Below are 13,159 nucleotides of genomic sequence, written 5' to 3' on the forward strand. Positions count from 1 at the left end.
TTCTGATTTTCTGTTTTATTAGTCTTTTTCGCTACAACGTATGTACATGATTCATAAACACAACTAGTATACAGGTTTCACACTGTATGAGAGAAAATTGATAAAACATTCAAATAGAAATCTTGAGCTATTTTATTACCAGTAAAGGGCTGCCATTTTTTCCCAGCTACAACTTGCTAATACATCATGTCTACTTCCAAAAGTAACAATGATTTGTGCAAGTAAACATATAAGTAAGTATAAATCACAGCAATTAACACAAAGGAATTCAAATTGGGTAGACTTAAAATATATTGAACTAAGCTAGTAGATTCAAGTTGTATAGCTACTTTCAAATAATACACCACTCCTTCTAAATCCCTTATGTCTGTACAGCCATACATAGTCCTCAACCATGTAGCTGCCAAGTAGCTGACAATGAGAGAGGGAGAAAGAGCAGAAAAGAAAGCCAAATAGCCATTTTAATTCAGAAGGGCAAAGGAATTTGCACATGCAGTTAGGAGTGGACGAGTGCCCAGCACTTACGGGCTGCATTGCTTGCACTCGGGGGTAAAGCCTCTCTCCAAGTGCCTGCCGATGAGCTGGAAGAGGGTCAGGGTCATCACTAGGATTCCCCTCAGAAGCAGGTCTGAAAGGCCTGGTGTCAATGGAGAGCTGTCTCCTGAAGTCTCTGTGAAAGGAAGAAAGGTGATGACTCCATGATCAGCACACCTTCATCACTAGAAAACCACAATGCATACAGATGGTGACAACCATGACATCAGGATGGTATGACAGTTAAATACAAAATGTTTGAGAAATACAGATTATCTAGGTTTGTCTCTAAGAATCTACATGTAAGGTATAATTTAATTCTAAGGGAGCAGGACCAAACTCCAAAAGACTATTTAAACAAAAATAAGTGTAACCCATTCGAACAAGAGAAAATTAAAAGTAATACAGTTTGCCACAATTAAAGACTTAATTAAAATAGTAAAGCAAAACTGCAACAAAATGTCAAACTTTAGTGAATAAATAAAAAGGCAGAGTAATTTCAAATGTCCTGGAATTGTTAACACAGAACCTTTCATTAAGTTACAGACTACAGTTACCATGCATTCGTCCAAACAACAAATCTTACATTGATCCACAAAAAGCCTTATCCAACTTGCCTAAAATGCTGGTATTCAGTAACACCTAAAATCCATCATACCTATCCCTGTCTCTCCGAGATCCTGCTCGCAAGCCACTGCTCCTCCTCATTTCCCGTTCTCTCTCTCTCTCCCGGTCTCTCTCACCTCTGTTCCTCAATCTCTGCATTAAACCTAGAAGAAAAGATGAAATACAGCACATTGAGAAAAGTACATGATGAAAATTTTTATATTTCAGTCAATGCTAAAATGAGAAGAACACAAGAAAACATGGCTGCTCAAAATCCTCTGTGCTGCCAGGGGCTTTCTCTTTTTCCGGGTTGTGTGCAGTATGTCGTGTGTGTGTGTGTGTGTGTGTGTGTGTGTGTGTGTCTGTCTGTCTAAGTGCACACATCACAGATGTCTATCACCATGCCTTTTGATACAGCCTCTCTCAGTGCAACTTGTCACTCCACAACAGGTTATAAGCACATGCAAGCCACGCCCAGTTTCTAATGTGCTGGGGATTTGAACTAGAGTCCTCCTGATCTCACAGCTAGCACTATTACTAAACCATTTTCTTAGCTCCTTGGTTTCTAAGGGTTACCGATGGTTGTACATGGCACAGTACACTTCACTTTAATATTTGTGAACTATACTTCCCCTGTCGTGCCAAAGCTTTGAAATAGTATGCAACAACTAGAGCCAGATCGATGTCCTTGTATTTGGTTGTGAGCCTAGCCTTTACTGGCTGAGCCGTCTCTCCAGCTCTTGATTTCATTATAAACAGTGCTAAGATTTCTTACATAGTTGAAGCCACTGAATTCCTTTTTTTTCTTTTTTCTTTTTTTTTTTTTTGTTTTTTGTTTTTTTCAAGACAGGGTTTCTCTGTATAGCCCTGGCTGCCCTGGAACTCACTTTGTAGACCAGGCTGGCCTCGAACTCAGAAATCCTCTTGCCTCTGCCTCCCGAGTGCTGGGATTAAAGGCATGTGCCACCATGCCCGGCCTGAATTCCTTTTCTATTTTTAAGTTTTTGCCTTTGAGCACTATAGACCACCAGAATATTAACCAATATTATTTTTAAATTCCAACAGTCACTCACAACTACGGTTGCTTTCTTTCCTTTTTAACTGTTGTACCCTAACAAATGCCACGGCACATGTATGGAGGCCAGACGACAACCCATAGAGTTGGTTCTCTCCTCCCACCATGTGGCCCCTACCCTAGGGCTCAAACTCAGGGAATCAGGCTTGGCAGCAAGATCTATCTCACCTGTCCTGGAGTATGGCTTCTTTTTTTTTTTTTTTTTNGTTTTTGAGACAGGGTTTCTCTGTATAGCCCTGGCTGTCCTGGAACTCACTTTGTAGACCAGGCTGGCCTCGAACTCAGAAATCCACCTGCCTCTGCCTCCCAGTGCTGGGATTAAAGGCGTGCGCCACCACGCCCGGCTGGAGTATGGCTTCTTAATGGTGTTTGAAAAAGGTTATTTCTAAAATGTTACGACTGTCAAAATCTCTTTGTTCAAATCTGTTAATCTTCTTTTACAGTAAGTTAAATGGTAAAAGTGCCGATCAAAAAGCTGGAGAACTCCCCACTTGTTCACCCCCTTCTGTTTCTGAAACTCATTCAGTCTTCAGACGGATCACATATGCACAATGAGATATGGATGTAGCCTAAGTAACTTCTATAAACTTCCTCTGACCTAGTAGTACAGTCACTTATAAAGCTGGCAATCTTCTGACTGTACTTGGCATGCATCACCAATTATTTACAGCTTGCCATTTCCACAAAGCTATAAATATATTCATTGAAAAGCAGGGAAGAATCCTAACCCGCAAGTGGGGAGTTCGTTTTTGCTGTTGTTGTTTTGGTTTTTTGGTTTTTGATTGTTTTCAAGACATGGTTTCTCTGTGTAGCCCTGGCTGTCCCGGAACTCAGAAATCGGCCTGCCTCTGCCTCCCAAATGCTGGGATTAAAGGTGTGCGCCACCACGCCCGGCGGGGAGTTCATAATGAAGCTACAACTCCAAGATTTTAATTAAGTAAAGCCCTATTTTTAAACAAGAAAACAAAACAAAAAACAACAAAAACAAAACCCTACTGAAATTAAAATAAGCACAGTGACATAGCTGGTTACATGTCTCAAGCTCTTTACCTCACTGGCATCATAGCATGGTTGTGAATCAGTCTTAAAACAGCCTGCCAGAGAGTTCTGTTCTCTCATTAAGTAACTATCAATTAATACAATTAGTCAATTAGAGACTCCAACTCCCTCACTGGATTTTTATGGTAACACTTAAAATCTTAAAACCTGTCACCCTCCAAATAACTAACAATTGAGGTATCCAAGAACATGTTGTAGTAAAAAACAAATTGTCCAATTGTTAATTCAAGCAGTTTGGTCAAGAATAAATCATAATCTAAAATAATGTCAAATGTATAGAGACATAGAATCATAATTACCATTGCCGTGGCAAACAAGAGAAATCATTATGCTGCTTAGACTCTGTCGAGTACTTACTTGTATGAGTACCTTTGTTGGCATTTTGGATACAATCTAGATTTGGCAATTTTTCATTTGATAAAAATGCTTGTGCAATGGCTGTATAGAAACTTCTTGCTACACCACTGCCCTCTCCTGGTTCATCCTTAAAGGTGACTTTGACTCTGTGCACAGCCATCGGTGTGGTAGCACATCTTCGGCCAAAATGATTGTTAAGCTGTCTCATGGTCTGCTGAATGAGAAGATCCCGATCCCGATCGACCTATTACAACACACCAAGTAGTTAACCAGGGCTAGAAACCACGGGGTTTTCTGTTAAGCCTAAAACAGAATCTCACCTTTGTAGCACACTGTAAGAAATTTGAGGTCTCAGAGGCTTTTATACTCCAAAGCAAAGAAAAATGTCCTACATTCAAACAGACTAACAGAATTTAACTCAGTTTGCACACCCTCCCTCCTTCCACATTTTGGTATGTAATTTTGGCAAGCCTAAAATTTATTCTATAGCCCAGAAGGGTCTCGAACTAATGAACCTCCCATACCACTGCTACCGGAACACACAGAACTCTCCAGGGACAGAAAGTTTAAGTGTGAAAAATTGCATCCTCAAGAAAATACCTGCCAATTCCATCACACACAGAGACACTCAATCCCTGAATGCACATCGCCTAAACACTGATAAACAACTTCTAACATGTGAGGGCTTAGCAAAGTGGCTCAGCAGCTAGCTGCAGGCAAGAACGATGAAGCACTCTAACAACGTGGTCTACAGACAAGGAAACTACAAATTAATCATAAGCCTTAAGCTATTATCAATATCATTTTAAACCAGATGTGATAGATCATGCTTTTATAATCTCAAATCTTGTTAAATTGAATCAAGAAAATTGCCAGAAGTTTAAAGCCAGCCTGAGCTACATAGTTGAGTTCTAAACCAGCCTAGGTAATAGAGTGAGTCCTGTCTCAAAACAAAAAAAGAAAAAGTTTTATTCATGGTAGTAATGTTGTAATTCTAAGATTGTTGTAAGATGCGGAATAAAAGCACCAATGGTAAAAAAAAATAAAAACAAAATAAAAAACAAAAAAAAAGCACCAATGGTGAGAAGCTGTGTATCCCCTAGAAGAAAGGAATTTTCTTTCCATTTGAATTTAATGTCTCAGTATAAATTCACAGTAATTTCTTAAAAGGCCTAGAAACAACGATCAACTTAGTAGAATATCTAACCTCAAGCCAGAGCCCATTTTTAACCTTATAATACAATTTCTTAAAGAAATAGTTTAAGACCTGTGGCAAGAAATGCACATGACATACATTGGAAAGTAACAAGGAAGGCTATTATGGATAATATTGAGGCAATAAAAAGGACAAAAGGCCAACAAGACAAATTAATCATCAATAAGAATATTCTGAGTGGAATTCAGTACATCAGAAGTTTTGCAGTTCCTGTTTATGTAATGAAGTGTGTGTGTGTGTGTGTGTGCATGTACACATGATCATGTGTCTGTACATACATGTGTGCAGGTTGTTTGCTCATGCAAACGTGTGAAGGATCAGAGGTTGACATTGGGTATCTTCCTTTATCATATTCTACCATATTTTTGTGAGATGGGGCTCTCTCACTATTTCAGCAAGACTGGCTAGCCAAGGAGCACCGAGAATCCTGTCTGTATCTCCCCACCACGCCACTGCACTTGGCGTCTTAACTGGGTGCTGAGATCTGAACTCAAGTCCTTAAGCACATCACCAACTGAATCACTTCCAACCAAAAACTCTCTTAAAAAAAAAAAAATTACTGCTCTAAATTTTGTAATTATTATTTCTTTAAAATTTTAATTATAAACATGTATCTATCCCTAAGCAATATTTATTATTATTCTGAATGTTTAAGTGTGGCATGACATACTAGAGATAGAGAAAATCTAAATACCTTTACCTCTAGTGATAAATCTCTTGATTGCTGGTTTCTCAGTTTTTCCATCTCTCTACGGAACTTTGATTCTTTTACCTCAAAACCACCCAATTCAGTTAAGATCTTTAAAAACAAAAACAAAACAAGAAAAAAGAAGCAAAACAATTATTCACTAAAACTTGTTCTTAGCATGCAGAATATAATTAAAGTGTACAAAGTACACACCGATCCAGGCTCTGCGCCAACATCTTCCATGAATACTCTGCCAAACAGTTCTAAAGACAGGCGCCAGCGTCCCAGCAACATGTCATGAGAAATAACCATCCCCATGAAACTGCACTGAGGCCTGGGAAAAATTGAAATAAAGAGAAGAAAGCAATTAATCAACTCCCTAAAATCAAACTTTTGGTCAATAATAGTACCTTTCCTGGTCTTTTTTTTTTTTTAATATTTTTTATTATTTTCCTCATTTACATTTCCAATGCTATCCCAAAAGTCCCCCATACCCTCCCCCCACCCACTCCCCTCCCCACCCACTCCCACGTTTTGGCCCTGGCTTTCTCCTGTACTGGGGCATATAAAGTTTGCAAGTTCAATGGGCCTCTCTTTCCAGTGATGGCCGACTAGGCCATCTTTTGATACATATGCAGCTAGAGTCAAGAGCTCCAGGGTACTAGTTAGTTCATAATGTTGTTCCACCTATAGGCCTTTCCTGGTCTTTTAATATTTTGCTCTCTTAAGTATTTCAAACCAGCCAGGCACAGTTGCACATGCCTTTAATCCCAGCACTCGGGAGGCAGAGACAGGCAGTTTTCTGAGTTCAAGGCCAGCCTGGTCTACAAAGTGAGTTCCAGGACAGCCAGGGCTACACAGAGAAACCCTGTCTCGAAAAGAAAGGAAAAAAAAAAAAAAAAGGCATTTCAACCCATGTCTTATTTAATGAAAGAAGCTTGCTATGCTGAGCGCTCCTGTGTGTATGACTGACGGTGCCATCCACATCCACAGCATCAGGAGGCCTTGGAGCTTCAACTCCCACTGTATTCACTTCCTCTCCTCAGAGGTCAATGTCTCTTGGATCCCCTCTAGAATTTGTTATCTACATCAGTGGTACTGAATTAAAGTGTAACATAAATGAAATTTATTAATGGCCTCACAACAACAATATTTCCTAGTAATTTTTATCAATCAGTACTATTTCTCCACTGCACAGACTTGAATCACATTTTTCTATCTTCTGTTCCCCCACTGATACAGTCCAATTTCCTTTGACATCATTTCCTTTCTATGCCTAAAGCTAATTTGCTAACCCAGCACCATTCTTCCTCACCAGGTGGAACCACTTCAGATTTTAACTGGTATTTCTACCTCTAATTCTTTTCTCCAATCTGTGTCTATATGTTTTGGCCAGCTCCTCACATATGTCTAAGTCTAGGCTATTTTAGTATAGAAATTACCCCATGACCTTTATGGTCGGTAAACATTACTTATTCATTTACTAGTTAACATCTTCTAAGCATACCTTATTTCATTTACAAGTAAGCAAAAACATATTGTCTTACACTTCTAGCCAAAAACTAGAAATACACAAGAGCCAACATCTGGTGAATAAGCAACAGTATATACCTATAACTTCTTATTTAAAAATAAAAACCTACTATGGCCAAGATACCATTTGTGAACCCTAATTAAGTAAGCCACAAATCCTGAAAATCCCATTCTTTCCAGTATTTACAGGTTAGCTGAACTGCTGATAACGTCTAAATTGATAGTTTTAAATCAGTATTAAACATTAAAAAAAACAGCACCTTAAAATTCATAAAAGAAAAAGATCAATTTTTTAAATGTTAAAGTCCAGAAAACTCATTAATATTTAACTACCTGATACTAAATTAGGAATCACAGAAGAGTACAATAAATTATAATATCAATATACAAATTTACAAACTGTGAAATCTCTAAATAAAAATGATCATAAAAGTATAATAAGAGCACCAAGAGGGCTGGAGAGATAGCTCAGTGGTTAAGAGCACTGACTGCTCTTCCAGAGGTCCTGAGTTCAAATCAGCAACCACATGGTGGCTCACAACCATCCGTAAGATCTGACACCCTCTTCTGGTGTGTCTGAAGACAGCTACAGTGTACTTACATATAATAAATAGAGCAGAGCAGAGCAAAGAGCAGGGGGAGCAGAGCAGAACAGACAGCAGGGGGGTCAGATCACATTTGAAAAAGAAAAGGAAACAGCCCAAAGAGTATTGCTCCATGTAGGAGTACCTGAAAGATGTAAGGGGGGGGCCTTCGCTTTCCGTGAGTCCTATCTCTGCTAGTAAACTGCTTTTCAACTGGGCAGCAACATCAGGAGCAGATGGACCTGGCTTTGAACTGTCAGCTTCTTCGGCCAGCAGGCTCTGTTCTTCCCCTTCTTTCTTCTGCCGGTTTTGCATGTTCATTACATTTTTTAGATTGGCAGCATAAGACATTTTAGTTGGAAGAACCTATACAGTATTAGGTTTAAATGAAAAGTCATATATTACGGGGAGAAAAAGATTGATTTTGAACTTCACAGCGATCCACAGGAGCCCCAGGTGGTTAAGAGTGCTCCCTTCCCAGAGCTTTCTTTCCCCATCTAAGTGCAATCTGCGCTTGGGGACCCGAAGACCATACTCCAGTGTGAGCGCCATAAGCGCCTCAGAAACTCTCAAAGCAACTATTTATATAATACTATCTCTGGTGCTTCAGGTCCTACATATTCTCAATAATTTTAATACAAGATTCTCCTTAACCAATTAATTACAAATATCTATTCACCTGTATTTCTCTTATGCAGCCTTTAAATGCAATACTGTTTTTCCCCCCCAGAAAAATAACATGACTTTCCAAAATCTAAATCTGTCATGTAATTAGCTATGATAACTGAAATTCCCACTTGAAACTCATAATCTCGTCAAGCTTTATTTCTTATTGTTTTCTTGGTTATAAAGCACGAGGCAGTACCCAAGAGACAGAATTATTTAGGTGTGTGTCATTGTTAACGCTACCTCTTTTAATTAATTTTATTCTTCATTCAAGTAACAGCACATCAAGGGAAAAAACTTGAAGCTAAAATTACAAATGTCTGTATAGAAGTATTCTTATTTAGAAACCTAAATTTTCAGCAGCATGTACTAGTGACCCTCTGATGTGTGAAATGAGTTGACACTAAAAACCAGGAAAAGTAACAGCTCCAGTCTAGTCAAAGAAAGGGGCTTCTGACACTTCAACTACTGGGGAAATACATATGCTGCACTTAATACATCTCCTCACATCTGGATGCAAGGAAAACTGCTAATTAAGAAATCTATTATAAACTCTGACTATCTTACCTCGAGACAATTTCTGTCCATTGTAACCTCTACTATGCATTTCCCACTTCCGGCAGATGAGGAATAAAGACCCTGACTTGGGCGACCAAAAAGATCTTCCTTTCTAGCATTTGGCTGGAATTTTAATAAGACACGTTATAGTTAGATTGAACATTTCCAAGATCAGCTGTGAAAGAACATTAGATCTGTTTAGTTCACCTGCAACAAATGTGGCTGATCAGCCAAGGGTATGGCTTCAGCCAAAGGCACTTCAAATGGATTTGGAGGTATACATCCAAGGAATGTCATAGAGTCTGAACGTCGGAAAAATGGATGGTTTTGGCCAGTTTCTGCAGGAAGAGAGTCGTCATCCTTATCATTCAAAGTAGCACCTAAACATTAAAAAAAAAGTAATTAGAAAGGGTAGAAATGTTAACCTCTTCAATCTAAAATGTTTGGAATCTCTTATTAAATACTAATATACTAGAAAGCAAGTTAAGGGCTGGAGAGGAAATTCTGTGATAGAGCTCTTGCATAGCATGTACAAAACCCTGGGCCTGGGTTTGACCCCTGCAGTGCATACATACACACACACACACACACAAGCACTCATGCACACAAACACGCATACATGAATGCATGAGTTGGTAATCCAAACTTTTGGCATTTTGTAGGGTTTGTTTTGGAAACAGGGTCTCACTGTGTGACGTGCTTGGCTGTCCTAGAACTCTCCATGAAGACCAGGGTGACCTGCCTCTGCGTACCTCAATGCTGCGATTACAGGCCTGGGACACCACACCTAGCTTTTGGTGGTTTGGGGTTTTTTTTTTTTTAAAGTGACAATCCAAAATAATTGAATGCATTATTTCATTATTTATCGTATAATAATGAAAATGAAAGAATAAATGCTGTAACCAATACTGGTCCATTCAATTTGAATAGTTTTCTTACATCCTCTCTTTAGATATAGAGAATGAAGTCATAGATAGAATGAAGCCAAAAACAGCAGTTTCCTCAGAATATTTCAGGACTCAACCGGATAGCACCAAAAGGAAACGACCACAAGCTGAAGGCTGACTATCTGCTTCCCATACTGAATGAACAAGGAGCTGTCTGAATCATCTATTTATCCAGCCAACAGTAACAGATACACTAGCACACCAGCAACAGCTCTCCTTAATGGAACAAAACTTTGGCAGGCAGTGCTTACTAAGTTGTAGAAAGTAAATTTTGGCTGGATTTTCAAAAAAGGAAAAAAGCCAAACCCACCATCACAAACAACATCATCATCATCAATAACAACAAAAGCCCAAACTAGTGGTCTTTTCCCTAAACTAATAAAAGTATTTGCTGGGAATAATGAACAGGAAGCTGGACTATTTAATCCCATCTTAAATCTTTAACTGTCAATTAAAATAATGAAAAACTACAGGTTGTCTCTACAACAGCGGCTCTCAACCCTCCTAATGCTATAACCCTTTAATATAGTTCCTTATGTTGCCATGATACCCAACCATGAAATTATTTCCATTGCTTCATCAAAACTGTAATTCTGCTACTGCTATGAACCATAAAGTAAATTATCTGTGTTTTCTGATGGCCTTGGGAGGCCCCGTGACGGGGTCATTTAACGAGGTCCCACTCCACAGAATCAGAGCTGCTGCCCTTACAAGACTCTCTCATTTTACGGCATTAAAATTTTTCTCTTAGTTTGCATGTTCAAGCATAATTTACATTTTCTTAACTAAATCTATTTTGCATCAATATTAACAAAGGCTTTCATAAGACTTAAAATAATGGTAAATGTAAACAAGAAATCAAAAACGTGAAGTAAAAGAAAAATGTATGGATATTGGAAAATTCAGAGCATTAATTCAGTCTTAATTATGAAATGTATAATGCAAAGATGTATAAGAAAAGTGACAGAAAAGGTAAGAGATTCAACACAGAGAAGAAAAAAGAAATTCCCACCCCAACAGAAAATAATGTAGTTAAAAAGCCTGGAGGAAATACTGAGGCAGCCATTTCTTAAAGAAGAGTGGGAGACGCTCTGGGCACTAACTTTGACTGGTGTCATCATCATTTTCATGTTCTGAATCTTCATTATCAATACCCAGTTCCAGAAGTTCTCGTGTCCTTAAAAAGAACAATGAGTGAGTCATTTAAATTAACATTTATGTGGTATGAAAAGAACACAAGTGAGAGGAACACTGGAGATGTCACTGGGTATCTAACGTGTGTGTGTGTGTGCTTGTGGAAGTGTGTCACAGCTTGTACATGGAAGCCAGAGGACAATCTGCAGGAACTGAATTTAATTGAACTCAGGTGGTTAGGCAAGCGCCATCAGACATCTCACTCTGGAACCAAACACTGCTGTATAGTTTCAGAAAAGGGGAAATAGTAAAGTGGTCTGCTTAATGCATTACAATAACAAAAAGCACTTAACAGAACCTCCCCATCTGAAAAGAAATACTGAGTGCCCACACAACCCCCCCCCCCCCAATACAAGACTTAAACACAAATGTCTCAACTAATAGGTTTAATTAGATTTTGGTTTCTCCTTTTAAGTGAGCAGTTGCTAGAGGATAAACCCACTTTCAACATGAACTATCTTTGTTCTCTTTTGCAGTGCTCATCTCCTTATCCAAACTGTGACCATTTACTCAGATACTACACAGGAGTTCTCAAACAAAACCCCAAAATATGGACATACCTTTTGCGTTCCAGTTGAGGAGTGTCTAATGTTGTCTGCTGATTCATTGCTTTAATCCAGTATATAAGGGCTTGGAAAACATATGCCACATGTTTCAATGAGCACACATCCAATACTGGAAGAACATCAGAATGCTCATCATTATGAGATCTCATTAAAGACAGAGCGTAATTGAGAAAGTCTCCTCGAGCAGACATCATTCCCTGGCGGGCGCTCAGCAATGTAGCACGTCTAGAGGAGCAAAAACAAATGAAAATATTTATAAAAACCACAAATATGAAATTTCATAAATATGTAAAATTTAGAATTGAGGACTGGACTGGAGTGACCTTAACTGATGCTCATCAGTTAAGAGCACTTGATACTCTTGCAGAGGACCCAGGTCAGTTCCCGACACATAACGAGGTGGCAGTCAACCCATTCCCATGGGGATCAGACACCCTTTATGGCCTCCTTGGATACTGCGTGTACAAAGCACTCAAACATGAAAATAAGTAAGTCTTAAAAAGAGAAAACAGAACATTTATAACACTGATTATGACTTATAGACCTACATTCAGGGTGTCTACTACCAGTCTTAATAGGTCTGAATCTGCACTTCTAACAAGTTGTCAGTTAAGGCCAATGATAGAGTTCTAGGAACCATTCTGAGAACCACTTCCTATGCTGCCTAGTAGTATTCTGTGTCAGCCTGATACACGCTAGACTCATCTAAGAAGGAACCATCAAAATGGCTCCATTAGATTGCCTTTGATTAAGTCTGTGGGGCAGGCATTTTCCTCCTTATGACTGATGTGGGAGATCTAGCACACTGCACATAGGTGCTGTAAGAAAGCAGGCTGAGCAAGTCCTATTGTAAGGAGCTTCCTCTATCAGTTCCTGCCTCCTGGTTCCGAGTCTGAGTTCCTACCCTAACTCCCCTGGATGACTGACTACAAGCTGTAAGGGCTTGGAAAATAAGCCCTTTCCGCCCTAAGTTACAGCGATAGAAAAGGGATCTAAGATAATACATCAAAATCCCATCAAATGACAGGCATGATGACTCATCCCATTGCTTTGGAAATGGGAGGCTAAAAGATGAGAGTGCAGCAGACCTGGGCTATGTACCAAATTTGATGCCAGGTTACTACACGGCAAAATAGCTTAAAATTATAGACGGATGGATGGATGGATGGATGAAAGGAAGGAAGTTACCAAAACTCATAAGCAGCAAAGAAAAGTGTTAAGAGTTCTGAACTAATTAAAAAGAGGGAAGACCAATGGGTGAATACTGCATTCCTCCTTAAAATAGGGAACAAAATACCCATGAAAGGAGTTACAGAGACAAAGTTTGGAGCTAAGACAAAGGATGGACTATCCAGAGACTACCCCACCCAGGGATCCATCCCATAATCAGCCACCAAGTCCAGACACTACTGCATATGCCAGAAAGATTTTGCTGAAGGGACCCTGTTATAGCTGTCTCGTATGAGGCTATGCCAGTGCCTGACAAATACAGAAGTGGATGCTCACAGTCATCTATAAGATGGAACACAGGGCCCCCAATGGAGGAGCTAGAGAAAGCACCCAAGGAGCTGAAGGG

At 39.2% G+C, this 13,159-nt stretch overlaps 1 protein-coding gene across 3 annotated transcripts in view; it reads right to left on the reverse strand.

Annotated features, from left to right (window-relative positions):
• Ubr5 (ubiquitin protein ligase E3 component n-recognin 5) overlaps window positions 1-13,159 on the reverse strand; it is a 115,504-nt gene that overhangs the window by 13,268 nt on the left and 89,077 nt on the right. For all 3 annotated transcript variants that reach the window (XM_021183495.1, XM_021183493.1, XM_021183494.2), the window contains exons 41-50: window positions 11,578-11,808; window positions 10,927-11,000; window positions 9,084-9,256; window positions 8,886-8,999; window positions 7,798-8,018; window positions 5,749-5,869; window positions 5,548-5,646; window positions 3,632-3,875; window positions 1,193-1,304; window positions 526-670 (exon numbers count right to left, since the gene is read on the reverse strand). In XM_021183495.1, the coding sequence (XP_021039154.1) occupies window positions 526-670; window positions 1,193-1,304; window positions 3,632-3,875; window positions 5,548-5,646; window positions 5,749-5,869; window positions 7,798-8,018; window positions 8,886-8,999; window positions 9,084-9,256; window positions 10,927-11,000; window positions 11,578-11,808 (1,534 nt within the window). The remainder of the gene's footprint in view (window positions 1-525; window positions 671-1,192; window positions 1,305-3,631; window positions 3,876-5,547; window positions 5,647-5,748; window positions 5,870-7,797; window positions 8,019-8,885; window positions 9,000-9,083; window positions 9,257-10,926; window positions 11,001-11,577; window positions 11,809-13,159) is intronic.

Source organism: Mus caroli, chromosome 15 (genome assembly GCF_900094665.2).
Source record: "Mus caroli chromosome 15, CAROLI_EIJ_v1.1, whole genome shotgun sequence".
Lineage (NCBI taxonomy): Eukaryota > Metazoa > Chordata > Mammalia > Rodentia > Muridae > Mus > Mus caroli.